The sequence below is a fragment of the Mustela erminea genome, chromosome 18 (assembly GCF_009829155.1).
Source record: "Mustela erminea isolate mMusErm1 chromosome 18, mMusErm1.Pri, whole genome shotgun sequence".
Classification (NCBI taxonomy): domain Eukaryota; kingdom Metazoa; phylum Chordata; class Mammalia; order Carnivora; family Mustelidae; genus Mustela; species Mustela erminea.
The window spans coordinates 4,454,218-4,481,977 of NC_045631.1; the positions used below are offsets into that span (position 1 = coordinate 4,454,218).

The 27,760-nt window shown below is 41.3% G+C and overlaps 2 protein-coding genes across 2 annotated transcripts; both read right to left on the reverse strand.

The window, feature by feature from the left end:
• Positions 1–756: 756 nt before the first annotated feature.
• On the reverse strand, positions 757–2,010 carry LOC116577892 (myosin-8-like). The gene is made up of 3 exons (XM_032321682.1): positions 1,993–2,010; positions 1,749–1,844; positions 757–956 (listed from the first exon to the last, which is right to left on the reverse strand). The coding sequence occupies exons 1-3, from the start codon at positions 2,008–2,010 to the stop codon at positions 804–806; spliced, it is 267 nt and encodes an 88-aa protein (XP_032177573.1). The 3' UTR covers positions 757–803.
• An 81-nt stretch (positions 2,011–2,091) lies between these two features.
• LOC116577895 (myosin-4) lies at positions 2,092–26,033 on the reverse strand. Its single transcript, XM_032321684.1, has 35 exons — positions 25,815–26,033; positions 25,584–25,727; positions 25,054–25,210; positions 24,052–24,079; positions 23,845–23,959; positions 23,260–23,352; positions 23,037–23,100; positions 22,794–22,892; positions 22,564–22,667; positions 20,740–20,878; positions 20,033–20,151; positions 19,782–19,931; positions 19,499–19,669; positions 17,686–17,995; positions 16,834–16,904; positions 16,362–16,449; positions 16,157–16,274; positions 15,724–15,847; positions 15,497–15,633; positions 15,114–15,369; positions 13,514–13,756; positions 13,041–13,217; positions 12,672–12,817; positions 12,325–12,415; positions 11,849–12,238; positions 9,497–9,623; positions 8,917–9,035; positions 8,597–8,793; positions 6,916–7,099; positions 6,671–6,836; positions 6,445–6,569; positions 5,487–5,795; positions 4,535–4,738; positions 2,401–2,526; positions 2,092–2,310 (listed from the first exon to the last, which is right to left on the reverse strand). Exons 1-35 carry the CDS (start codon positions 26,016–26,018, stop codon positions 2,092–2,094), a joined length of 5,514 nt encoding a protein of 1,837 aa, XP_032177575.1. The 5' UTR covers positions 26,019–26,033.
• Positions 26,034–27,760: the final 1,727 nt, after the last annotated feature.

Here is a 27,760-nt window from a genome sequence, read left to right on the forward strand (position 1 = left end):
CTTCCTTGGACCAGTACTGGAAGCCTGCTTGCGTTCTGCATTCTTGTTCATTGCCATCAATATCACTTCTAATCTGGATCATTTTTCATAGCCTCAGTAGTCTGCAGACTTTGGTTTTTCCTCTCCTGCTCCACCCTCTGGGCTACTGCTGGAGATGGGTCAGCATCTCACCAGGTCCATACATACCCTGATTGCTCAGCACCCCACAGGAGGCTGTTCCCTTCACAGGCAGGCCTTCCCTTCTGTCTCTGGCCTCATCTGAGGGCCTTGTTTGTGGGGCCTATGCTCAAACTACTTTGAAACTGCATGCTGCTTTTCTCAGAATGACCAGTTCCATTTCTCTTTCAGCAGGTAAGTGTCACTCATCTTCTAGGAAATGTTTGAATTGCTGTCTCTCCTGCTAGCTTGAGCTCGGCAGGGATGACTGTCATATCCCTGGTGCCCATTTCTGTACAGACACACAGTTGGTTCTCAATAGAATTGGTTGAATGGATTTCGGGGTGCACTAACCAACTTTGTATTTTCTCAGAGAGCTGAATTTCACTTGCCTTCTGTTAACATTGGTTCACTGACCACACTCACTTTTGTCATCATCATCCGATTGCGCCATGAGGAGCTTCACAAGTGTTGAAAATGAATCAGTTCTCATAGCACTACAGAATTTGTAATTAAGAGAGACATGTATTTTTAGATTGGAAAAATCTCTGCAGATTTTATTGCCTTGATGCTATAGTGACATGCGACAGTGACAAAGAACTTCACATTTTGCACATTTCTTTGGTCACCTTTCAGCATATAATGAATTACTCTTCACTTATGACTTTCGTGTGGACTTCCCGGCTCTTCACCCGTAGCTTATTGACCTGGGACTCAGCAATGTCAGCCCGTTCCTCCGCCTCCTCCAGCTCATGCTGGATCTTGCGAAACTTGGCAAGGTTGACATTGGATTGTTCCTCCTGAGAAAAGAAATGGATTTCAGAGAATGAGAAAATTTGGCATTTTCTGATTCTCACCGCCTTTGTTACTAGAAGCAGCTACTGGATTTACTTTGTAAATGAGAAAGCAAAGGTTCTGTTATTTGATCATGAACTTATTTGGGGGCAAGGCATCCCACATTGTTAACTCTGAATGAGTGGGCTCATGAGGGACCCTGCTCGGTCTCTCTCACTTGAATCCCTTCCTGGCCAACCTAAGATGCTGCAGTGACCTCAGGGAGATCAGAGTAGCAGGAATCTGAATCTATGAGACAAACTTTAAAAAGTAGGCATGGTGATAGTATTGGGTGCAGAGAACCTTAAGGAAAGTTTCTAAATTAATAAGATGAGAAAGGAGCCAAATGAAAAAGAAATGTTCTGATGGATTTATTGTGAAGTCATCTAACAGTCATCTAGCAGATTTATTGTGAAGTCATCTATCAGACTTCAGAGCCCTCCTTTGTACAACCCCTGTGAGCACTAGAGATGGGTAGGAGTGGTAGAGTGTTCTAGATAGGGAAGTGGGTTGTAACCAAAAGACATTTCTATACTAACATGTCTGGAAAATTGCTGAAAGAGGTCTCAGAAGAAATACACTTGGATCTCTAAGGATCTAGTAATTACTGTTAAATTTTTTTCATTCCAAATATTCATTTTCACACCTAATTTTATACTCTTTTGCCTTAAAGAAAGGCTTTTAATTCTATAAACTTCAGGCTCAACAAAACCTGGACCTTCTCCTGAACTTTTCTCTTTCATTATGAAGCTACTCACAGCCTCTTCAGCTTGTCTCTTGTAAGCTTTAACTTTGGTTTGTAATTTGTCCACCAAGTCCTGCAGCCTGAGAATATTCTTGCGATCCTCCTCAGTCTGAAATGAAAGAGGTAGCAAATAGTGTTGTTGGTTTGAAAATGCCTCATTATTTTTATTTTCTTGAGAGCAGCAGATCTGAGAAATATGGAAAGGTGGGTCACCTGATAAGTGAGTTCCTTCACTCTCCTCTCATGTTTGCGAAGACCCTTGACGGCCTCAACATTGCGCTTCTGTTCATTTTCAACCTCATTTTCAAGCTCCCTCACCTGGAAGAGAACAAAAGCTCTTAGCAGTTTGGCTGTAACTAACTATATGAGCAGGTTGGGAATTGAATGAAGTGGTGGGGACCCACCCTGGCCTCCAGTTTCTGGATCTGCTTCTTCCCGCCCTTCAGGGCCAGCTGTTCAGCCTCGTCCAGACGGTGCTGCAGGTCCTTCACCGTCTGCTCCAGGTTCTTCTTCATGCGCTCCAGGTGGGCACTGGTGTCCTGCTCCTTCTTCAGCTCCTCGGCCATCATGGCTGCCTGATGAGTGGTAAGACAAAACCAGTTGAGAGAGCTGAACGAGCACATCAGGATTCATATTTGACCACCACCGTGCTGCCCTCTGCTCACATCAGTGATGGCCTTCTTGGCCTTCTCCTCAGCGTTGCGGGCTTCCTGGACAATGTCCTCCATCTCTCCCTGGATCTGGGAAATGTCTGTCTCCAGCTTCTTCTTGGTGTTGATCAAGCTTGTGTTCTGTTTCAAGTTAATAAAAAAAGGAAAGCACATTTAATTACATCCTATTTACATTGTCATTTTGACTAGTGTATACAGGCAAAAATTCTTAATCTAGGAAAATTTCAGAATAAACACCAAATCAGAACTTGACTCTAAGTTATGCCTTCTTTTCTTTTTCTGAAAATTTTCTGGGTAAAATGTGATTTTATTTTTATTTTTTTAAAGATTAAAAAAAATTATTTATTTGACAGACAGAGATCACAAGCAGGCAGAGAGGCAGGCAGAGAGAGGAAGGGGAGCAGGCTTCCTGCCAAGTAGAGAGCCTGATGTGGGGCTCGATCCCAGGACCCTGAGATCACAACCTGAGCCGAAGGCAGAGTCTTAACCCACTAAGCCACCCAGGTGCCCTAAATATGATTTTTAATACTAAAGATGTTCGACTATTACCAGTGGCTGCTTATAAGCATGAAGCACAACCTTAACCCAAGAAAATATTTAAAGTACGGTATCACCACACAGCTCGTGGAAAATGGATTATTAATTTGTAGTTGTTCATGTTTGGTTGGCTTTATATTTAAAGGGCATAAGTAGCATTGTTGTAAAAAATGAACCAAGAATCTGTTACGTTTTGGAAAGCTGATAGTATTTGAAATATTTAATCGATTCAGGATACTAAAAATGAGTAAGAAAGATGTTCCGTTTTCATATGAATTTAAAATTATTTGTAGTTTAAAGTTTCCATGATGGCTCTTTCCTTATAATTTTTAAAAAGTATGGCACGTGTGGCATGGAACACTGGGTGAGGTACATGAACAATGACTTCTGGAACACTGAAAAGAAATTAAAAAAATAAATAAAAATTTTAAGAAGTATATAATAATACATGTTTATTGTAAAAAAATAGACTATACAAATCAGCAAAACAAGAGGTAAGGAATGCTTATTGTACTCTCCCTACTCAGAGATAACCATTGATAACACTTTGTTTATCCTTCTGGATGTTTCCTATGTATTTTTAACAAAAGAAAGAGATGATGTTTTATATAGGATTTTTTTTTTAAGATTTTATTTATTTATTTGACAGAGACAGAGCATGGGAGGGGAGGAAGTCAGAGGGAGAAGCAGACTCCCTGCAGAGCTGGGAGCCCGATGCGGGACTCGATCCCAGAACTCTGGGATCATGACCTGAGCCGAAGGCAGTTGCTAATCAACTGAGACATGCAGGCATCTTATATACTATTGCTCTTTTCATGTCTGTGAAATCTTTTTGTGGCAATAAATGCATACTAAATGGCTGCTTACTAGCCTTGTGAGGATAATATACTGCCATTTATTTAGCTATCCGTTATAAACAACAAGGGCTGAGTAGCAGTAATGATGGCCTCTGTGAATTTGAACTGAAGAGTTTCTTTCACGTAGTTAGCTTTATGTGTATACAGGATACACAAGAATAACTTGGTGGCTTATCCTTTTTCCTTCGTTTTATTTGCTTATCTATTTGTAGCTTAGAGTTGCAAAGACAAGGTGGCCACTAATGTCATATATATGGTTATTAGTAGATGGCCTTCTGTGCTTTTTTTTTTTTTATAGATTTTATTTATTTATTTGGCACAGAGAGAGAGGGAGAACAAGCATAAGCTGGGGGAGCAGCGGGCAGGGGAGAAGCAGGCTCCCCACTGAGCAAGGAGCCCGATGTGGGGTTTGATCCCAGGACCTTGAGGTCATAACCTGAGCCAAAAGCAGACGCTTAACCGACTGAACCACCCTGGTCCCCCTGCCTTCTGTGGTTTTTAACAAAAGTTTCTCGAATTCTAAATTTTTTTCGAATCAACATGATGATCCCAGGCCATAAATATACCCGTGAACTGGTCAGGGCCAGTACATCTTAGTAATACCCATTTTCCAGAACTTCAGAAGAGACCCTTGCCAAGCTTTCTTTATTCCTTCCTTTACAAACAAGCTCATCCCTTCATATTATCTTCAGTGGCAGGGTGTGCATTTGCTCAACCAGAGTCCTGAACCTCACCTGGGTGTGTAAGAGTTGCACACGCTCACTGGCATCCAGAAGCTCTTGCTCTGCCACCTTCCTGCTCCTCTCAGTCTGCTCCAAGGTTGCCCGCAACTCCTCGATCTCCGCCTGCAGCAGGTTGGCTCTGCGCTCCACCATGGCCAGCTGCTCTTTAAGGTCATCTTGGCCTCTGATGGCATCGTCCAAATGTAGCTGAGTGTCCTACACAGAAAGAGGCAAAGGCGCTTACTTGTGCTTCCATTAAAGTGAGTATAAATTGGGTCATGTACACACTTTGTTCTCAGTAACTTAGAGTATGTTTAAAGAGGGAAAATCTGCAAGTCCCCCCCCTTTTTTTTTTTTAGGTTTTTAAATTTATTTCACAGAGAGCACAAGTAGGGGGAGCAGCCCCAGAAGGAGAGAGGGAGAAGCAGGCTCCCTGACGAGCAAGGAACCTGATGTGGGGCTCGATCTCAGGACCCTGGGATCGTGACTGAAGCTGAAGGCAGAGGCTTAATCCACTGAGCCACCCAGGAGCCCCTGCAAGTCTGTTTAATGACAAATTCTTTGTATTCTAGGGTAGCAGGTCTACTCAAAAGAACAGGATGTTATATTTTAGAATAACCGCGGCTAAAGTTACAAAATATTAGAGCAGGAAAGCATCCTCAGAGATGAGCTAGTCTAATGATGTTGTTTTATGTATATTAAACAAGTATAGAAATGCATACTTAAAAATATACATGTATATATTTATATACATTATGCAGATAGAGTTTGTATAAATGATTTGTGGAGTGTCTTCTCTTCAGTTGACAAAGTGAACTTTGTCTTAGACTTTCCAGATGTAAGCTGTTCTTTAGCTGTATATGTGAAATTTTCATCTGATTACCATATTATTTAGATTTATGGCATATAAGTCACACAGTTACACCCAGACTGCATGACACTATGTGTGTTTATCCCAGTGTACCTTGAGTATTCCTTGTGTGTTTCTTAGATTCTTTATTGCCTCTGCAGCCTGGCGGTTGGCATGGTTCAGCTGGATTTCCATCTCATTGAGGTCTCCCTCCATCTTCTTCTTGAGCCTGATGGCATCATTCCTGCTCCTGATCTCCGCATCCAGGGTGCTCTGCATTGACTCCACAACCCTGATGTGGTTTCTCTTCAGCTGATCGATTTCTTCATCTTTTTCAGCAATTTTCCGGTCAATCTCAGATTTCACCTGGTTTAACTCAAGCTGGATGCGAAGGATTTTACCCTCTTCATGCTCAAGAGATCCCTTTTTAAAAAGCAACATTTTGGTTACTCTTGGCTTGCAACCCTCACAGATCTTCCCTGCTATAATTGGAACCTGGCCCCTATACTTGGAAGGCAGGGAGAAGACCAAAGAAAGAGGCGGGCTACTCCAGCTTGGTGGTTGCAGCTTAATAAGAGGAACTTACGTGAGAGGCTCGCCTTGGGTGGTGGGATCCCCGGATCCACCCACCAAATTTTAAAAGTTTACAAAGAGGCCTTCAATAGATTTAGTCACAAATACCGTGTAGGTGTTCTCAACACCAAACCACTGTCTCAAGACTATGTCTTTGGAGCCCTCTGGGAGTGGAGAAGGCAGGTGGAACTCACATTCCTAGGATAGGGGGACATTCAGGTGTCATGTCTTTCTGATGGTGATTTCCTCCTTGCTACCTAAAGAGCTGTTATTTGTTTTGCACAGTATGATAGTTTCTTGAAGAAGGCATTAAGAAAACCAGAAACTTTCATTCATCTTAATTTAGCCTGTTTGTTCTGCATTCCCAAGACACAATTTAGTATTTCTCACTGAATTACATGAGTTATCCCCTGCAGCTCTGCAACATGGTAGTTGCTCTCAGTTGCTATGAATTTTTCAGTTTATTTATAATGCATAAGTGAGCAAATGGAACGTGTACCTCGGCTTCCTCCAGAGCAGCCTGTAGCTCACTCTTCTCTTGATCTATTTGTTTCTTCACTTTCTCCAGTTCATGGATATGCTTTCCCCCTTCTGCAATCTGCTCTGTCAGGTCTGAAATCTCCTCTATAGGTTAATAATAAAATACCACACTCAATTGAGAAAAACGAAAACTTGAAAAGATGTCTCCCTACCGTTTTTGAAGTAGGATGGTTACAAAGACTCACGCTGTAAGTTCTTGTTCTCTCGCTTGAGGGTTTCAAGGTGATCCAGGGATTCCTCATAGGCATTCTTGACCTTGAACAGCTCATTACTGAGCGCACGGGTCTCCTTCTGGGAGGCTTCAAGTTCAGCCTGAGTTTCCTCATACTTTTGCTTCCACTCTGCCAGGACCTGGAAGTACATCAGAACTAAGCCTCTGTAATCAAGAGTCAGGCCTCTTTCCCCCAGGCAGCTGCTCATCGTGGGCCACCTTGTCAAAGTTCCTCTGCTTCTTGTCCAGGGCGGCGCAGGCCGCGTTAGATCTCTCCACATCCAGCATGAGGTCCTCCACTTCATTCTGGAGCCTCTGTTTTGTCTTCTCTAGAGAAGCACATTTGGAATTCACAGCCTCCACATGTTCCTCAGCATCCTGCAGACGCTGGGCCAGCTTCTTCCTGAAATGTTGGCCAGTGTGAGTGACCAGGAGCAGATTCAGAGATGCCACAGTGAACTTTATAAAGCTGCTGACTAGGAAAGCATATTTTCCCCAAGAGTCTTTGCTCCTCTGTCCACAAATTGTTAAGGTTTTCTAAAATGTCTTATCACTACCCATTTCGTCTCTGTAGTTTTCCCTAGTGAATTCTTAATCTTTATGTCAGGGGTGGTTAAACATATCCATGACATCTTTTTGTATGCTTGGTGGTGGTGTCTGCATGCATGAGAGAGACAGAGAAAGAATGAATGAGCCTCTTTGATTATCCAGCTGTGGAAACCACCATCTCATCCTTATAGACCAGTGTGTGTCCACTGAAGAATGGGCCAGGGCTACAGCCCTCCCCACATCAGCTGAGTGAGCAATGTGAAGACATGACCACTGTGAACCGGAGGCCTGTCATCAAAGCATGCTGGCACTGGATAGTGGCGTTAAGCATTTTTTAACATGGTCCTCTTCATAAATGAAGCTGTGGCCCAAAGTGATGCATATGAGGTCATATGATTATGATTATGATTAATCAATCACTGACTCTCTGGGTCTGATGCCCCAGACAGCAAATGTTATTCCAGAATTATATTTCCCAAATAGCCTCCAAAGTTGTACTGCTTCCTTCACCAGCTCGCACTTATCTGGAGTGTTCCCTCTGTAAATGCTCACCAAACCCCTTCATTCTGTTTAATTCTAGCAACTGCTGAGATAAATGCAATTTAGAGAAGTTTCCTTCACTGGGAACATAATGATTATTTCCCTTCCGTGTGTCACTCCCATGAGTTTTATTCCATAAGAAGCGTGTGTAATTAAGTGAATCAGTTTATTGATACTGGTTGTTAGTTAAATGACAGAGTGTGATAATCTCATTCTGGACTTCTAGATAGGGATAAACTGATTATTGTTAATGATAACATTCATAATAATGTACCAGATAGTCTCACTCTTTCCATATTGAAATTAATTCTACTTAATCCATAAAGTGTATGTTGATAATTTTTAGTTCATTTTGGTGGAAAGAAATTTAAGATATTTTTTGTAATAAACCAAAATGCAGGGAGAGCTGTGGTCTTGGCTCATTTTTCAGTGGACACATGACTGGTCTGTAAGGAGAAGATGGTATGGTGGTTTCCACGGCTGTAAAATCGTATAGGCTGAAATTTTCCTCCTATCTTTTTTTTAAAAATATTTTTTAAATTTATTTTTTATTTGACAGGCAGAGATTACAAGCAGGCAGAGAGTCAGGCAGAGAGAGAAGGAAGTAGGCTCCCTGCTGAGCAGAGAACCCAATGCAGAGTTCTATCCCAGGACCCCGAGATCACGATCTGAGCTGGACCTTAACCCACTGAGCTACCCAGGCACCCCTCCTCCTATCTTTATGCCTGAAATATTCTTTTTTTTTTTTAAATTACTTTTCCTTCACTGCCTTTAAACTTTTCTTTCTGCATCCATCATTAAGAGCCCATACTTGGCCTCCTCCAGTTCTTCCGTGCGCTGGATGGCGTCCGTTTCATATTTGGTCCTCCACTGGGCAACCTCACTGTTGGCCTTGGACATTGCCCTTTGCAGCTCAGCCTTGGCCTCCTGTTCCTCCTCATACTGTTCCCGCAGCAGGTCACAGTCATGGCGGGCTGATTGTAGGGCGTGGGCCAAGGCGTTCTTGGCCTGGACCAACCAAAAATTGTGTATTATACATTTATGTTCTGGTCACTGATATTCTGTAAGTGAAGTTCAATAGCATGTCACACTGCAAAGTTCAAGTGAGTGAAAGTCTCAGAGAGTTCTCACCTTAGACTCCTCTTCCAGCTGCCTCTTTAATTCCTCAATCTGTTGTGTAAATGCTTGTTTGCCTCTCGACAGCTGAGACACCAGAGCTTCTTTCTCATCTAGCTGTCGTGAAAACTCACCTGTGAAAGACAAAACATGAATAGTTTAGTTCTGTCGTCTAGGTGAAGACTAAGGAATGTGATAATATTATAACTCTCTTACTCCATGATGAATAACTAAAAAATTTTGATGTGGTTGAGAAGGTTATTTCTTGCTTTTGCAAAAATGTGAACTTTGATATTTTAGGATTTTCTTTTCCTTCCTTCCTTCCTTCCTTCCTTCCTTCCTTCCTTCGTTCCCTCCCTTCTTCTTTTTGCTGAGGCAGCAAAAATCTCCTCGGCCCAGGAAGCTTAATTTTTTTCCATTATAGTTTATAAGCATCCTTTTTACTGTCTCTCAATAAAAAGAAGAAGGAATGACAAATGATGATAAATGGGCGTGTGTGGCTTAAGAAATGATGGGTGTTCAAGAGGTGTCCACAAGTGGAGGCTCGCCTTTCTTCTTTTGGCTCTCTGTGTGCTGGCTCTGTATACCCACTGACCTGATTCTGTGTGTAAACGAGCCTTCTGGGCTGACAGCTCATTGATGAGGCGTTGCTGCTCCTCTTCCTTTGCTTTGACTTCACTAAGCTGGTCCTCCAGGGTGCGGCACATTTTCTCAAGGTTTCCCTATGGTGGAAAGTAGAAAACAGGGAAAGATGATACATTTTTATTTGTAAGTCTGAATTTGGACATAACTACGTGTGGAAAGGAGCTGAGTTGTATTTACTTCTCTAGCCACTCCAAAGCCCTGCACAGTGCCTTGGAAGTAGAGACACATAATTTGGGCTACATAAATAATATGAAAACCAGATTATTGTCTTTGGAAAACATGAACATCATTTAAATTCTGCATCATGTGGAATATGGTTTTTAGAAATTCTTTTCTGAAATTACATTTTTTTCATAGTTATAGTGACAAAAGATAACATGATTTCTACAAATCCGATAGGAAGACCAAAATGATTCATTTCAATATAGTGATGCCTAGTAGGCATAACAGGAATAATTTTATTTTATTTATTTATTTTTAAAATATTTTATTTACTTATTTTACAGACAGAGATCACAGGTAGGCAGAGAGGCAGGCAGAGAGAGAGGAGGAAGCAGGCTCCCTGCTGAGCAGAGAGCCTGATGCAGGACTCGATCTCAGGTCCCTGAGATCATGACCTGAGCCGAAGGCAGAGGCTTTTTTTTTTTTTTTAATTTTTTATTTCTTTTCAGTGTAACAGTATTCATTGTTTTTGCACCACCCCCAGTGCTCCATGCAATCCGTGCCCTCTCTAATACCCACCACTTGGTTCCCCCAACCTCCCACTCCCCACCCCTTCAAAACCCTCAGATTGTTTTTCAGAGTCCATAGTCTCTCATGGTTCACTTCTGCTTCCAATTTCCTTCAACTCCCTTCTACTCTCCATCTCTCCTTGTCCTCCATGCTATTTGTTATGCTCCACAAAGAAGTGAAACCATATGATAATTGACTCTCTCTGCTTGACTTATTTCACTCAGCATAATCTCTTCCAGTCCCGTCCATGTTGCTACAAAAGTTGGGTATTCTTCATTTCTGATGGAGGCATAATACTCCATAGTGTATATGGACCACATTTTCCTTATCCATTTGTCCGTTGAAGGGCATCTTGGTTCTTTCCACAGTTTGGCGACCGTGGCCATTGCTGCTATAAACATTGGGGTACAGATGGCCCTTCTTTTCACTACATCTGTATCTTTGGGGTAAATACCCAGGAGTGCAATTGCAGGGTCATAGAGAAGCTCTGTTTTAAATTTCTTGAGGAATCTCCACACTGTTCTCCAAAGTGGCTGCACCAACTTGCATTCCCACCAACAGTGTAAGAGGGTTCCCCTTTCTCCACATCCTCTCCAACACATGTTGTTTCCTGTCTTGCTAATTTTGGCCATTCTAACTGGTATAAAGTTATATCTCAATGTGGTTTTAATTTGAATCTCCCTGATGGCTAGTGATGATGAACATTTTTTCATGTGTCTGATAGCCATTTGTATGTCTTCATTGGAGAAGTGTCTGTTCATATCTTCTGCCTATATTTTTATATGATTGTCTGTTTTGTGTGTGTTGAGTTTGAGGAGTTCTTTATAGATCCTGGATATCAACCTTTTGTCTGTACTGTCATTTGCAAATATCTTCTTCTATTCCATGGGTCAAAGGCAGAGGCTTTAACCTACTGAGCCACTCAGGCGCCCCAACAGGAATAATTTTAAAGTGAGATAACATTATAGCAGCAATGTCCACAATAGCCAGACTATGGAAGGAGCCCAGATGTCCATTGACAAATGAATAGGTAAAGACGATGTACACACAATGGAATACTACTCCACTATCAATAAAATAGAAATCTTGCCATTTGCAGTAATGTGGATGGAACCTAGAGGGTATTATGCTAGGTGAAATAAGTCAATCAGAAAAGGACAATTACCATAAGATCTCACTCCTGTGTGGAATTTAATAAACAAAACAGGATCGTGGGGGAAGGGATGGAAAAATAAAATGAGATGAAATCAGAGAGGGAGATAAACCGTAAGAGTCTCTTAATCATAGGAAACAAACTGAGGGTTGCTGGAGGGGAGTGGGTTGGAGGGATGGGATAAGTGGGTGACGAATATGAAAGAGGGCATGTGATATAATGAGCGTTGGATATTACATGCATCTGATGAATCACTGAACTCTACCTTTGAAACTAATAATACATTAATAATTGAAATTAAATTTAAAAAATAAAATGAGGTAACATTTAAAGTTTGCACAGTTAGATCTATTCATATGTAGACTCTAATTTTGAATCATTGCAAATAGAATGAAAAGGGGACAAGTTCACACAGACCTTGGCTTTGGAGACAGTCTCCATGTTGCTGGCGAGGTCATCGATCTCCATCTTCATCTCGCTCTTCTCCTTCTCCAGCTTCTGCTTGACCCTCTGCAGGTTGTCTATCTGCTCCCCGAGCTCGGCCACGCTGTCCGCGTGCTTCTTCCTCAGGGTGGCCGCCGTGGCTTCGTGCTGTAGGGTGGCCTCCTCCAGGTCCCTGCGCATCTTCTGGAACTCGGCCTCGCGCTTCTTGTTCATCTCGATCTGGGCGGAAGTGGCCCCACCGGCTTCCTCCAGGCGCTCGCTGATCTCTTCCAGTTCCCGGGAGAGGTCAGAGCGTTGCTTCTCTGCTTTGGCTCGGGAGGCCCGCTCTGCCTCGATTTCCTCCTCCAGCTCCTCGATGCGGGCCTAGGGGTGACACATCAACGTGAATGCCAACTCATGACAGTTTTGATTCCTGGAATGCACAAAAGAGATGGGCGGGTCTGACTCACCTGTAACTCCTTGATCTTCTTCTGTAGCTGCATCCCAAGGGCCTGCTCGTCTTCAATCTTGCTTTGCAGATTGCTCATTTCAAACTCTTTCCTGTTGGAGGAGCAACACATAAGCTCTCCATCAGTTCTTTTACCAGTTTTCTTTCCCATGTACAGTGGAATGTCTTTATACTGCTGTGTTGAGGACATGAGTAGTACATGTTTTTACAAGTCAATAACATACCATTTTCATTAAATAAAAAAGTCAAAGATGTTATTTTTTTGGTTATGTACTCTGACGTAATATTTTAGAGATCTTTAAAACATTTATTTCACCTGAATTGACAGATAACAAGCAGGTTACTCACTTTTTGAGTTTCTCGTCGAGTTGCTGCTTGTCATTTTCTACATCCATTGTGGATTCTTGGGCCAACTTTAGGTCTCCCTCCAGTTTCCTTTTGGCTCTTTCTAGCTCCATGCGGAGTTTCTTTTCTTGTTCCAGAGATCCTTCAAGCTAAATGTATACTGGATTTTATTTATTCAGTCTAAGGCATTGAGCCATATGTGACTAGCCGTCAAAGATACACAGGAGAATTTTTAAAAATACAGCAAGTAGCATGGAAATTTTAATTATTGTTTTCAAAGCCACAATGAAAGACTTATGAGCATTATTGACAGTTGCACGTCATAACTGTTTATTTTATATTGAGAGGAAATACTGTGTTTTTCACACTTACATCATCCACTTGCTGTTCTAGCTTGGTTTTAGCCTTGGTTAGGGTGTTGACTTTGTCCTCTTCTGCCTGAAGGTCATCCAGGGTCTGCTGGTGGGCCTCTTGGAGGGCTTTCTTCTCCTTGGTCAGCTTTGCGATGGTTTCATCCAGACCTGCCATCTCTTCCGTGAGGTTTTTCACCTTAGATTTGAACAGATTATAGAAATGTTAATGACATCTGTCATCTTGATGAAAAAGAAGCATAGGACAGTGTGGGCCTGAGATGGAAAATGGAGATAAGAAGCAAAGCCAGGTCTACTTCACTGATAAGTGTGGGGGATAAAGGTTAAGATAAAGAGAAATGGTGAAGACTAAAGAGACATAAATATAATAGCACTTTCTTTCATATTCAATAACTTAAGGATTAAACTTTTAATTAAAATACTTCAGTAACGAGCTAGCACTTATAAAGAGTCTAAAATGGATCATGATTGTACCTTGTTCTCTGTGGCGTGCTTCTCCTTTTCAACCTTGGCCAGCGTCAGCTCAAGGTCATCAATGTCTTTCTTGAGTTCTGAACACTCGTCCTCCAGTTTCCTCTTCTTGGCCGTCAGCTCAGCATTGATCTCCTCCTCATCTTCTGCCCTCTCAGTTAGCTCCTTGATCTTGGCCTCCAGCTGGATTTTGGTTTTAATCAGCTGGTCACATCTTTCCTCTGCATCAGCCAAGCCATCTGCTTCCTAACGGAAGAAATGAAACAATTTCATTTGTCTAAGCTATCTCTGCAAACACACTGTAATTTATTAAAAGGTGGACGCTTCAGGGCACCTGGGTGGCTCAGTCATTAAGCATCTGCCTTCGGCTCAGGTCATGATCCTGGGCTCCTGGAATTGAGCCCCAAATCGGGATCCCTGCTCAGTGGGAAGCCTGCTTCTCCCTCTCTCATTCCCCCCGCTTGTGTTCCCTCTCTCATTGTTTCTCTCTTTGTCAAATAAATTTAAAATAAAATAAAATAAAAAATAAAAGGTGGTACTTCAGTGACTCAATCAATTTGGTCAACATACTTGCCAACTTTTAACAGTCTACAGGACAAAATGTTAGTAATTTTAATATGCTAATTATAATAACAGATTTTCTCCAGCTATCCATGTGTGGAAGATCAGATTAGGGAAACTAGCCTTTTGGCAAAATCTGCTCCTGTACTACTTTGGAAAATTTGCTTATTAATTCTAGGACTCTTTCCTTACATTCGAAGGGGTTGGTTAATTTAGTTTTTTCCCTGACCTTGTAAGAAAAACATAACTTCTATTTATGCACACAAATATTAACTAAGAAAAGGATAGTCTCATCTAACAGAAGGATCTATAAAGGAAGGAAAATGTCCATAGACATCTTTGGTTTTTTTGTTGTTGTTGTTAAGAATTTTATTTATTTGGGGTGCCTGGGTGGCTCAGTGGGTTAAAGCCTCTGCCTTCAGCTCAGGTCATGATCCCAGGGTCCTGGGATCAAACCCAGCATTGGGTTCTCTGCTCAGCAGGGAGCCTGCTTCCCTTTCTCTCTCTCTCTTTCTGCCTGTCTCTCTGCCTATTTGTGATCTCTGTCAAATAAATAAAAATAAAATCTTTAAAAAAAATTTAAAAATTAAAAAAAAAGAATTTTATTTATTTATTTGACAGAGGTCACAAGTAGGCAGAGAGGCAGGCAGAGAAAGAGAGAGAGAGAGGAAGAATTAGGCTCCCCACTGAGCAGAGAGCCCAATGCGGGACTCGATCCCAGGACCCTGCGATCATGACCCGAGCCAAAGGGAGAGGCTTAACCCACTGAGCCACCTAGGCGCCCCCATAGACATCTTTGTGACTGGGCTCACCAATGACCATGCCGCATATGAATGTGGATATGAACATACACAGCATAATTGGTGACTTCACACCTATTGCTTTTTTAGGTCGGAGTCTTAGTGTTCTTGAATGACAATAATAGTGCATGTTTTAGTGGAAACCATTCATTCAGAAACCTTAAGCTAAAACCTTTTCATAGCCACTCTCACAAGGTCTGGAGGATAAGAAAGGGCTGAACTGTGCAGTGAATGACACTCACAGATTGAACTTGGAGCTGCAGGTCATTTTTCTCTTGCATCAGAGCTACCATCTTCTCTTCAAGCTCTTTCCTTTTTGCTTCTGACTTCGCCAGTTCTTCCTTGGTCTTCTCAAACTCTTCCTTCATGTTGGCCATCTCCTTTTCTGTCTCTGCACTCTTGAGGAGCGGCTTGATCTTGAAGAACAGGTTCATCCAGGGCCAGTGCTTGACATTCATGAAGGCGCGGATGTTGTACTGGATGCAGAAGATGGATTCTCTGTAGGAAAGAACAAAGATGCAAATAAGGAACAATGTGGACAATGACCATCACTTAACAAAGTAATGACTACATCAGATTCAACCATGAAAATGTGGAGAATGGGGACTTGGACTTGTTCCCTCACCTCCTCTCCATCATCTTCTTGAATTCCACCCTCATCAGGTACCCTCTGCACACAGCTTGGGTGCGTGTGATGAGTTGAGCCAGCTTTTCATCTCGCATCTCCTCTAGAGTTCCCAACAGGCCAGCTTTAAAGAAAACCTTGCCAAGGAACAAGCTAAATATGTTATTTCCACTCATGAGAAAGTCCAAAGGTGATGAAATTATGGTAGAGATTTAGGTTGATGGTACCTTGGTATGACCGAATTTGTACTGGGTGTGGTCGATGTCAATAGACCCTAGGAGTTTCTCAGAAGCCTTCTTACTGTCAATAAACTGACCCTCTGGGATAGCACTTGCATTTAGAACCTTGTATCTATCAGAATAAAAAGATATAAAAGCATGGCCTTCCTTTTTACCAGAACTGTTAGTAGCTATCATTGAAAAAACAATAGACTGAGTTTTAGAGAAAAAAAATTCCATTAAAACAATCCAGCAGTGCTTTAGGTGAACCCTGGGAAAATATATGTAAAAAGTTATGATAATAATAAAGCAAGCCATCGTTCTTCTATGATCACCTTTCAAATACATTTCAGTTTTCAAGGAAAAGTTAAAAGATGTTTGAACTGTGTGGGGATACTCCTTTAGGCTAGCACATTGAAAGGGTGGGTAATGAGACACAAACCTCTGTTTGAAGTCTGCATAAAGGATCCTGCTTGGGAACCCCTTCCTGCAGATGCGGATCCCTTCCAGCACCCCGTTACACCGCAGCTGGTGTAGGACAAGTTCATGCTCCATGGCCCCTGAGGGGAAAAAAGAGACATGTTTCTATATGATAGTCTAATGAGAAGTCACACTGGAATCTTACTTGGATATCATAAATTTCTTACCAGGAGTTTTAGTTTCATTGGGAATGAGACAGCGTACAAAGTGGGGGTGAGTGCTCCTCAAGTTGGTCATCAGCTTATTTAAATTCTCCTGCAAACCACATGAAAAGATTTGAAGTCATTTTTTATTGCATGAGAATCCCTGTCAATGATCTGTAGTGAATGTGCCCCATTTCCCAAATAAAGTAAATGTAACTGACTACAGGGGCTGCTTTTAAGACAGAGTTTGATTTCACGTGAAATGTGTTCCACTCTAGATTTTTAGATTTGGAGTTTTAAGGGTAACTGGTTCATTTATTGTAAAGTTTGAACCCACATTATGGGTTTTCTTCTTGTTAAATTTTTCCCAACACATTTTTCATTTTCCTTCGTACAACACTGCTTTTTCTTTAGTTTTATCAAAAGTTTTTTTAAAGTTACAACAATTTAATTTTGTTACAGAAGTAGTCTTTTGGCATTCAGGAATATACTGTACCCTGAAAAGGGCTGACACTGTCTGGAAAGAAGAACCCTTCTTCTTGGCACCTTTTTTTCCACTGCCACTTTCTGAAAAATAAAATAGAAAAAACTATTTGTAGCAACTTTAGAAGCACTATCCACAGGTATGAGGCCTGCCAAAATTCCTTCTGAAATTTAAATTTGCACTTGTTCACTTGTATCATTCCTGTTTTTTCTTTCTGTCGACTATAGATTAGGAAAATAGAAGCATTGGCTCACATTATAGGTATTCAGGAAAACAATGACAGTAAAAGAACTGGATGAAAAGGGTAGATGTGGGGAAGGGATGGCACTCTTCTCCTCCAAATCAGCAAAGTATGTCCCCTGAAAGAAGTGCCCAGGAGACAGAGTAGTACTGTACCCTTAGCGTACACAGTCCCAGGAACCTAGTTGCATGCTTGCTATCAGGTCAGTGGGCCTCTACTAACTTGCAGGAAAGTCATGCTTTCAATTTGCTTGTGCTTCTATACTGTTATGTGCACATCTGATCTTAGGAGACTTAGAAGAACAGAACTTCCAATTTCTCAAGCACTAGTGCCTTGACAAAGGATTTCCTTATCTCCAGATTAGCTGGATCCTCAAAGGAACCAATACTATGAAAATAGTAGAAATGAGCTCTATGATCTTGAGCAAGTCACTTAACCTCTGAATCTGTGTATCCTCATTGGTGAAATGAGGCCATGGACAAAAGGATCCATAGTGTCAGCTTCAGCTCTGAAAGCTTATAATCATAAGACTGTATCATACTAATTAAATACACTTCCTTTCATTAGATCTATATTGGCCAGTATTTTAACTCTGGGAACATACTAATAATATTAAGAATGACCTGCTTCAGCACTTTGTCCCCCAGCAAAGAGGAAAGCCAGAGTCTTCATGCCAGACTTCTGGTACAGCCCAACCACGGTCTCGTTCAGGGGGTCCTTGTTCTTGTCCAGCCAGCCGGCAATGTTGTAGTCCACAGTGCCGGCATAGTGGACCAGAGAGAAGTGGGCCTCGGCCTTGCCTTTGCCAGGCTTAGGCTTCTGGAAGTTGTTGGACTTCCCCAGGTGCTGCTCATAGAGCTTGTTCTTGAAGGAGGTGTCTGTGGCCTTGGGGAACATGCACTCCTCTTCCAGGATGGAGAAGATGCCCATGGGCTGACAGTAGGAAAAAAGAGATGATAATAATGAGTTCCTTAGAAAAATATGCTCCAATAGTTTATGTACCTAGTGGAAACCTGAAAATGTTCCAGAAGAATGGATGATAAGATATTAAATAAGCACGATCTTACTTTATTGTCTCTTCTCTGCTACTGAAATGTGAAACAGTCATGTACCATGGACATATGGGAAATATGTTTGCTAGAAAGACTCAGTTAAAAAAAAAAAAAGAAGTCCATCTGTACCATTTGACAAACTTTATGTTCAGAGTATAAAATTAAATTCCAAAACTACCATTTCAGAGCTGAATTCTTTATCCTGTAAACATATAGATCTAAATACTTTCTTACCTCCTGACAATGCAGCTTCCTCACCTCAAATCTAGACATGACAAAAGTATGAAGAGAAAAATTACGGATAATGATTAAAAATTATCCATCCCCAGGATGAAAGAGCTTCTCGTGTTGTGTCATTAGAACTCTTTGTACTCTGAGCCATTTTCCCCCCACGGTGGAGTTAAGTGATGATAATTTGGTTTTGCTTTGTAAGCAGATTGCCTCCTTTCAATTGCAAGTTTGATAGGAAAGACTGATAGAAAATCCAATGTTGATGATTTTGCTTCAGTCACAAATTGTCTCAAAACTATTTGGATGTTCCAGGAACTGAGTGCCATGTCGTTTTCATGAATAGCAGAGATAGTATGTTACCAAATTAAAATCACTTTCTTCAGATTGGGTAGACCTGGTCTGATGTGATGCTCTCATCTTTCTTATTTTTATGAATTTTGGCCCAAGTATCTGCAGTTTCCATAGAAGGCAGTTGTGTTTGCTTTTCCTTTCCCCCTGCTTAGGGTAGTGTTCATCTATAACCATATACTTTATTGGTATTCACAGTTACAGGATGTAACTGTGCATTTGAAAATCTTTAATGATTGCTTGATGAATTTTAACATATTCAACACTAACAGAATTATTGCCCCACTCCCTTGATAAAGGAGAATTCAGGGTTCGTTTTCCAGGGAAGATTGTAGAGAGGTCTGGTATTTATTCAGTAGTTATCAGAGTCTGAATGCCTGCAACAACTGAAGAGCTACCCTTCCAGCCTGGAAGACATCTTGACACATTCTGCCTTGATCTCCATGAAGGATGATCCGTGCACGACACACCGTCATGGAATCACCAGGATCAATGACAGTGCTCAGAGGACTAGCTGCAGTTTCATTCCTTACTTCTGTGCACGTGAGGGAGAGTGAAGTTCTAAGAGGGAGAAACGTGCATCCCTGTGTCTGTGTATGTGTTTGTAAGCACTGCAGCCATTTTTTTTATGAGAAGCTATTCCAGAGTACCAACACATCACTTGTGACCCACCAGACAACTGATCAGATCATGAGCCTGTCATCAAGCACCATTGCTTGTTCTCTGAGAACTGGGATTGCAATTAAGCATATGGAGGCGGACTATTTGTGTTTCGTGTCCTGAAGGCTGGAAAAGTCAAACAAACCTTCTCGATGAGCTCGATGCAGGCAGCCAGGTCCATCCCGAAGTCGATGAACTCCCACTCAATGCCCTCCTTCTTGTACTCCTCCTGCTCCAGCACGAACATGTGGTGGTTGAAGAACTGTTGTAGCTTCTCGTTGGTAAAGTTGATGCACAGCTGCTCCAGGCTGTTGAACTGGGTGTTGCAAAGAGCAAGAGTTGGAGTGAGTCTGGAAGATCCAGTGGGGACTCCGCAAAGAAGACACAAAGTGGAAGGGCCTTAAGAGGCATTTATTCGAACAACTCACGTCAAAGATCTCAAAGCCGGCGATGTCCAAGACCCCGATGAAGTACTGCCTGGGCTGCTTGGTGTCCAGCTGCTGGTTGATGCGGGTGACCATCCACAGGAACATCTTCTCGTAGATAGCCTTGGCCAGAGCGCCCACCGAGTTGTACACCTTCAAGAGCAGTGGTGGTTTGGCTTTTTTAATTGAACACGGTGATGGAGCCTTGGGTCTTCTGTGACTCAGACAAATCATGGGGGTTAAGTCATGTTTACCTGCTGCACAGTCTGGCCTTTGGTGACGTACTCGTTGCCAACCTTGACCCTGGGGTAGCAGAGGGCTTTGAGCAGGTCAGCAGAGTTCAGGCTCTGGAGATAGGCTGCCTTGTCAGCAACTGCAAGAACGAGATGAGAACAGTGAAACTGACCATAGCGTACACAATTTAAGGTGGGAAGGGTAATGACAAAGAAAAAGAAGTTTTGCTTGAAAAGGAATATGGGAATATGTGCAAATGTGACAAAACCATTCGTCACACTAATTTTAGTCTTTTTTTTTTTCTTTGAGAAGATAATTTGGAACTTAGGGAATCGATGCTCTGTATGATACTTAAAATATAGCTAAAGTAGACCACAGATAAAAATAATTTAAGAAAGTCTAACCTAGAGGAGGAGTGATAGGAAAATTCCAATCTGTTTTTTTTTTCTTACAGTGCATATGGGCATGTAAATTATTGACTAGAATAAAAAAGGTCTTAATCAGATCATAAATACTAGCTTACAGTAAGTCAGGAAAATTGGAATGGGCAGAAATTACACCTCCACAAATCTTCACAGTCATTTAAAATATGCAGTGTGTCATTTCTGTCCTCTAATACTTCTCCCGTCCCATCACATAGGTCAAGAAAGTGAAAGCTTGGCCCCTGCCCTTGAGGACCTGATGGTGTCAGTTCAGTCAGCTGAAAGATGTGAGCAGGGTGAAGTACCTTCGGTGCCGTCGGGCTCAGCCTGCTCCTCCCGCTGCTTCTGCTTGAACTTCATGTTCCCGTAATGCATCACGGCACCTGTGAGCTTGTAGATGGCCACCTTTTCATCAGTGCTGAAACCTAGGATGTCCACAGCGCTCTGTGGAAAGATTTGAATTTAAATCTGCTTCCACTTATCACCAAGGCAGACACCCTCAGGACACTGGGCCCTCCCTCCCCTGCCTTCTTATGATATCTTGATTAACACAGTGTTTTCAAAAGGTAGTCCTGTTCTTCAGCTCTTTATTCCACAAAGCAGCATCAGTAAATATGCGTCAGTTTCCCGTTGAGTCCTGTGGGCAGTGAAGATCTTATGTGACCTGTCCACACACACCCAAGACTCAGAGCCTTGGCTTTGGATGCCAAGGTTGACACTCTTCCTATTTCTCACATTAGTTGGGCCTTATCCACAGGTTTCTTATCTCATGGGTTTCCTTTTCTTCACGAATCTGTTTGCCCCTTTTCCTCCTATGTTGTCCAAGCCTAATCCTAGCCTGCCTCCCCGAATGTGATGGATGCCGTTGGAGAGAGAGTCAGGGGAAGAGCAGTGGCCCTTGAGTTCTTCCCTCTCTGATATCAGGTCACAGCTCAGCTGGCCATGAGATGCCTGGCAGTGAACTTCACCTGATCATTACTCATGCAGGGAAGAGACATTTGTGAAAAGAACAACTTTTATTGAAATTATTGTTGTGTATTTTTTCCTCTACTAGATTTTGATCACTTTCTTAGTTGCCCATACTAGGCTTTGCAAAAGCTCATGCAGTGGAGGTGGACATCAGACAAGGAAGGGGGAGTTTACCTATGTAACTTTCTCTAGATTATTTACCCCCAGTTCAGCTTACCGACTCAAGCTATTTAAAATGCTCAGAGATTAATAAAGTCTGAGAACAAGATTATGATGTCTTTTTTTTTTTCAACCTCCAATACTAGGGGTTATTTCTCAACTCCCTAACTCCTTTGGAGTTATCAATAATAATGAGGTAAAGCTGGTAAAAGCTGATATTTATGAGATGAAGGATCACAAATAGTTTATAGACTTTTTGAAAATAGTATTTGAAGAGAAGAAGTGTTTTTGTAAGCAGCTCTTAATCCTATATTGGGAATGTTAGGATATTCCCACTGGTATTAAATTTAAGAATAATCAAAGATGGTTGACTATTCAGAAATGGAAAAGAAAACTTGAAATATGTATAAAGTATATGTATAAAGAAAATAAGCCAAGAAGTCTGTAGATCCAAAAATAAAAGTAAAGGTTCATGGAGGACAAAAAGAGATTTTTTGAGGTTAGAGAATCTATTTCTTCAAACACTGCAGAGATGGGGGAGGGGAATGCTATTAGTCCCAGAGTGACATTTGAAACAAAATTTGTGCTTACATCTGACTATAGAGGAACTGTGAAAATCATCATGTTCTGTTATAAAAATCCTAAAAGTATCATATGTCTTTTTCCCAGGTTATTGGATATAGGGTCTGACAAAAAATAAGAGAAACATCACTACTGGAGTACAAAAATTGACCCAGAGGACCTATTGGGGGGGGGGGAAGAGCCAACTAGCCAAGAAATGTCTAATACTTAAGATTTATTACAGACATTTTGAGTTTTCTGATACCTAGGGTGGAAGGTGGGCATTGAAATACCCCATAATTTTATTCCAAGAGTAAGGAAGCCTGAAAATCCATATTGCCTATTTATTGTCTTCCTGCTAATGCTGTTGACTCTATAGAGGGGAGTGCTGTATAGTGCAAAGTGAATTTACTTCTTCCTGTTTTGTACCTGTTACTTACATCTGTGGCTAGAAGCTCTTCCTGGTCATCAATGCTGGGCACTGTAATTTCACCTTGACTGACAAAAGCAAAGTCATATGGGTTGGTGGTGATCAGAAGCATTTCTGTACACATGAAAAAGAACAAGTACAGACAGAATTACTTTGGTCATCAAAAACACTTTAGAAGGACTTTCAAGAAAAAAGGCTTTTGTTCTTCCTTGGTAGAAAAAAATCATGGATACTTCTTACCAATAAGTTCTGGTTTCTTGTTGGACATGATTTGATAAAATATGTGGTAGCTTCTTTCAGCCTTTAGCTGGAAAGTAACACGGGACTTCTCCAGGAGATCTAGAAAGTCAGATTGAGCACACTTAAAGGAAAAGGCCACAATGGAAAATTAAGCATTTGAGAAGTTGACACAACATAGATAACACTATTTTCACTATATAGCCCCCCCAAAATATTTTTAATCACTAGTGTTCATTAACTTACATGTTTCAATATCTGCAGAAGCCAGTTTGCCTGTTGCACCAAAATGGATCCTGATAAATTTACCCTTAAAAAGGCAAAGGAAGACTTCTTTTTACAAACTCAAAGGCAGACAAATATTTTCTTCAGTTATGGACCAAGTGGATGGGAAAGATGCTGATACCACAGGCGCAGAAATGTCTGTGCTTGCTGGTCCTCACAGGAAAAGGAGGACCAGAAGACTTACAAAGCGAGAGGAGTTGTCATTCCTCACGGTCTTGGCGTTGCCAAAGGCCTCCAGTAAGGGGTTGGCGCTGATGATTTGATCTTCAAGGGTCCCCTTAAGAGAAATGAGTAAGACAGATAAGGAGACCCTGGAAAAGGTGAGATAACTTTCCATCAACTTCTTTCTCTGCGCCCTTTCCCTTTACAATATTCTGTAACTTTGGGGTAAGGCTGGTTGGCTTTCTCTTTCTTCATTTCTTTTGTAACACATTTCTTTTTTTAAATTTAAGATTTTTTACTTGAGAAAGAAGGAGTTTTTGAGTAGGGGTTTCTAAAGTAAGTAGAAGGAAGACAAACAGAAGGAAGGGTGACATGGCCTTGAGTTCTGTATTGCTCAGGCTCATTTTTTTTCCCTCGTAATAAATGGTTTGAAGAACTTCTGTCTGTGGCATCTCATAGGCAACACATCTCATTCTCACAGCCCATCTAAGAGTTATCCTTCAAATTTTGGCATCACTTGCAGTTGGTAGCTATGGCTCTGAAGTACCTTAGCCAAATTTTTAGAAGCTTAGGATTTCTTCTGTCCTGGGATGAATATCATACCCACCTGCATTTTGCCAGGAGCAGATTCCTCTTTTTTCTTCTCTCCAGTAATTGCAATTGTTGCAAAGTACTGGATGACACGCTTGGTGTTCACAGTCTTCCCTGCACCAGATTCTCCGCTGTCAAGTCCACACAGAGGAAAAGTCAGAATCTAAGTAACCACTACAGTGATCAAGAATTCAGCAGAAAGAAAGGCATGAAATCTACATACGTAATCAGGATTGACTGGTTCTCACGATCTGTGAAAGAAATCGGAGATAATGTTGAAAAATATACTTAGCACATACATTTTATAAACTCAGAGCTGTCTTTTACAGTTCCCCCCCCAAACTATATCTATTGTTAGTTTGATTTTTCACAATTTTCTTTTTAAAATAAATGGCAAAAGATGTGCTAATTAGTCCATGTGTTATACTCCTATTACCTTTAGTGTGATAGACTATGTAATGAATGCACTATTTCACTGTACTTCCCATGGGAATGACTTACCAATATCAGATAAATACTAGTTCCATGTTCCATTTTTGTCACTTGGTTCATAGTTCAAAATCATGTTATTAGTGTCTGATCCAAAGTTTTGTGTAGTAATTGGGATAACCTGGACTGTAAGCTTTCAAAACTTACTTTTTAGGAGAGGTGATATATTAGGTATAATTAAAATACATTAGGTATAGTTAAAATTCCTAAATTTGGATTAATTTTAATCTGGAATTAGCATTAGTTTGGGTTGTAGCATAGAACTCTAAGCAAAATTCTCTCTGCTTTTGAAACTGATCCATTTTATTCTTTTTTTTTTTTTTAAAGATTTTATTTTAGAGAAAGAGCCTGCGTGGTGGGGGGCAGGATGAGAGGATCAGAAAGGGAGGGAGTGGGGAGAGGAAAAAATCTCTAGAAGACCCCACTGGGTGTAGAGCCTGACTCAGGGCTTGATCCCAAGAGCCTGGGATCACAATCTGAGTCAAAACCAAGAGTCAGACACCCAACAAACTGAGCCATCCAGGTACCCCGGCCCCTCTTATTTTAAATATATTTCCCTAATTTTATTACATTACACTACTAATCATATTAGAATACTATCATTATACTGTTGTTATTACTATTATGTTTGTGCTGAACATTTTATTCTCCAGGCACTGCCTCTGTGTCTTCTGTGTTATCACTCTACATGTACTTTATGAGTAGCTCTGCAGACTGTAATTATGGACTCACTGACCTGTCAGCATGAACTGGTAGGCATTGTCCGAGATGGAGAAGATGTGGGGCGGGGCCTCCTGGCGCTTCTTGCCTCGGTAGGCGGCCACCACCTCGGGGTTGTACACCGGCAGCCACTTGTAGGGGTTCACAGTGACGCAGAAGAGGCCTGAGTAGGTCTGTGTGAAATGACAAGCTTGCTTTATCTGCAGTCACCTCATTAATCTGCCTTGGAAGTACTGATTTATGTACCAAGTGAGAGAGACCCAAGCACCGTGTCCGTTCTCCTAGGGCTTAGGGGTCTCATTCCCTGGCTGCCTCTTACCCCCAGGTGTTCTACACAGTACACTTACTTCTGCTTGCACATAGATTCTGCACTAAGCACATGGCTTTCAGCATGCAGAGTGTCAAGTACATCACAATTCACAATACTAACCCAATGATAGTCTTGAAATTGTAGTAGCCAAATTGGGAAGCAGTCTTGAGTTGGTTTTGACTAACAGTTCATGGACTTAAGTTAGTGAAAAGTAGAAAGAAAAAAGGGACGCTCACGTAGATCATCCAGGCTGCGTAACGCTCTTTGAGGTTGTACAGCACAGCGGGCTCATGCAGGTGAGTCATCATGGCCATGTCCTCGATCTTGTCGTATTTGGGAGGGTTCATGGAGAAGACTTGATCTTCCTTAACTGTGACAGTCTGTTAAGAAAAGAAGGAGCCAGTGCATGTCAACTAAGTAGCGGAAAGGATCAGTTATATCTTACTACCCCACTTTGTGTTACTTACAGTCCCTGCTTCGGTCTTCACGGTCACCTTCCCCCCTTCCCTGCTCTGCACCGTACTTTTCACATAGGACTCCTTAGCGTCCACCACAAAAACAGAATTCTTGGCATCAAAAGGCCTATTCTGGGCCTCAATGCGCTCCTTTTCAGACTTTCGGAGGTACGGAGCCGCCTCCCCAAAAACGGCCATCTCAGCGTCGGAGCTCATGGCTGGGGCTTATTGGCGACAGCACAGCACCAGGGTACCTGGAGGACAGAGACAGAGCAGGACAGTGACCCAGGGTGGGGGTGGACGTTGTCCTGTTGGTTTCACACTCCTGCACCTCATTGGCCTGGCCCGTTTCCTCAGCCCTGCCTGTAGGGATCACACCTATGTCTTGTGCAAAGGTGCTGAGAGATCAGATCAAGGATTTCAAAGCCTTATATTGGGAACTTAATTCTTGTGATGTTGTAAGGCTCTGTTCCATCCTCTGTGCTGTGAGCCTTTGTAGATGAGTATGAAGGAGTTTGAGTTGCAGTCATCAGCGTTCGGGATGCCCCAAGTGTGCTTAGAATCTTTTCTTTTTCTTCTTGCTTTGCTTTTTCTTTTTCTACTCACCCTTCCCACTTTTTTTTTTTTTAACATTGCAGTGATACAAAGAAATGCAAAATAGCTGTTTACAATGGCTTTACAACCTGAACCTATTTTAAAAACTCAGATATTTAGTAAAATTTTCCTCCTGGCCTCAATTTTTAAAATCACATGGATAAATTGGATGCAAGTATTATTAAAACTGGATGGATGAAAGGTACATTTGTTCATTCAGGACGCAGTCCAGATTGAAAACACTTAATAAGTACAAATAAACCCCTAGTTTAGGTGTAAATTGTTTAGGTATCACATAATAAAGGAAAAGGTAAATGCAACAAAAGTTGAAAATCTAACAAATGATTTGTCCTAAGTCAAAATTAAGTCTCATTTATTCTCAAATTGTATGCAAGTAGTATTATCAAAACAAAAGATAACTTTAAATGGTTTTTGGAGAAAAACATTTGGATGAAAAACCTAACATATCATAGTGTTTATATATTTTTAGTTTATAATAATTTGTTTTTAGTTGGATTTCAGGATAACGGTTGTTTTTACCTAGTTTGTATGATTTCAGATCTCTCTCTCTCTCTCTCTCTTTCTTCCTCCTTTTTTATAAAAGTACCAGTTCTGTAAATATCTCTTCCAAAGTTAGTAGCCAGTATAAAATTTCAAGCCAAAGTGAACTTTAACATTTTTTTTCCCACTGACACATGAATTACGAGATGGCAGAGAATTTCTCTGATGGCAAGGACAGGACGAATGACCAGTGACAGAAACTGACTTCTGTGGAGGGAAGGGGGCTGGATTGCATTAAACTTCCTCTCGATTGTTAGATATGGAATTTGCTACATATTCTGTCTCTAAAATCAAACTAATTCATACCTATGAAAACCTCTTGATGATACAGTGCAATTTAGAAATACTTCCTGGGGACAGATATTGAATATTTAACCTTAGGGTTTTTTCTTCAAAAGAAAAATCTTATCCTGTTAATGTTATTTTTTGTTTCTGTGTTTTTACACAAGGTCATTTTGCATTAAAAACACACTACTGTGGAGAGATTATTGTAATAGAGTGCATTCACCAAACACAGAAAGGATGCCCTTCTTCCCTCCTTATCTGAGATCATTGGCTTCCCCAGCTGTGGGTCACAAGCCCCCAGGGATTCTCAGGGTTGTTGCAGGGGTTCCCGAATCTACTTGCTTCAAGTTTGAGCAAGCGAACAGTATGTTTTCTGTTAGGAAGTCTAAATCACTATAGCTTCTTATTAAAAATAAACCAATTAGGAATTTATCAAAAGTGTAGCAGGTTTTCATCATTATTTGTATTTTTAACAGACTACTTAAAATATAAGTCCCAACATATGGAGATGGGGAGGA

Bases quoted from the DNA above. Each gene is read 5' to 3' on its own strand.
- LOC116577892 (XM_032321682.1), bottom strand. The intron at 957-1,748 runs GTGAGTAGCTTC...TTCTTTTCTCAG, and splicing joins AGAGACAAGCTGAAGAGGCT to GAGGAACAATCCAATGTCAA.
- LOC116577895 (XM_032321684.1), bottom strand. From the start codon at position 26,018: ATGAGCTCCGACGCTGAGATGGCCGTTTTTGGGGAGGCGGCTCCGTAC. The intron at 9,624-11,848 runs GTCTGTGTGAAC...TTTCCACCATAG, and splicing joins AGACTGTCTCCAAAGCCAAG to GGAAACCTTGAGAAAATGTG. The intron at 7,100-8,596 runs GTATGGGCTCTT...CCAACATTTCAG, and splicing joins GAAGAACTGGAGGAGGCCAA to GAAGAAGCTGGCCCAGCGTC.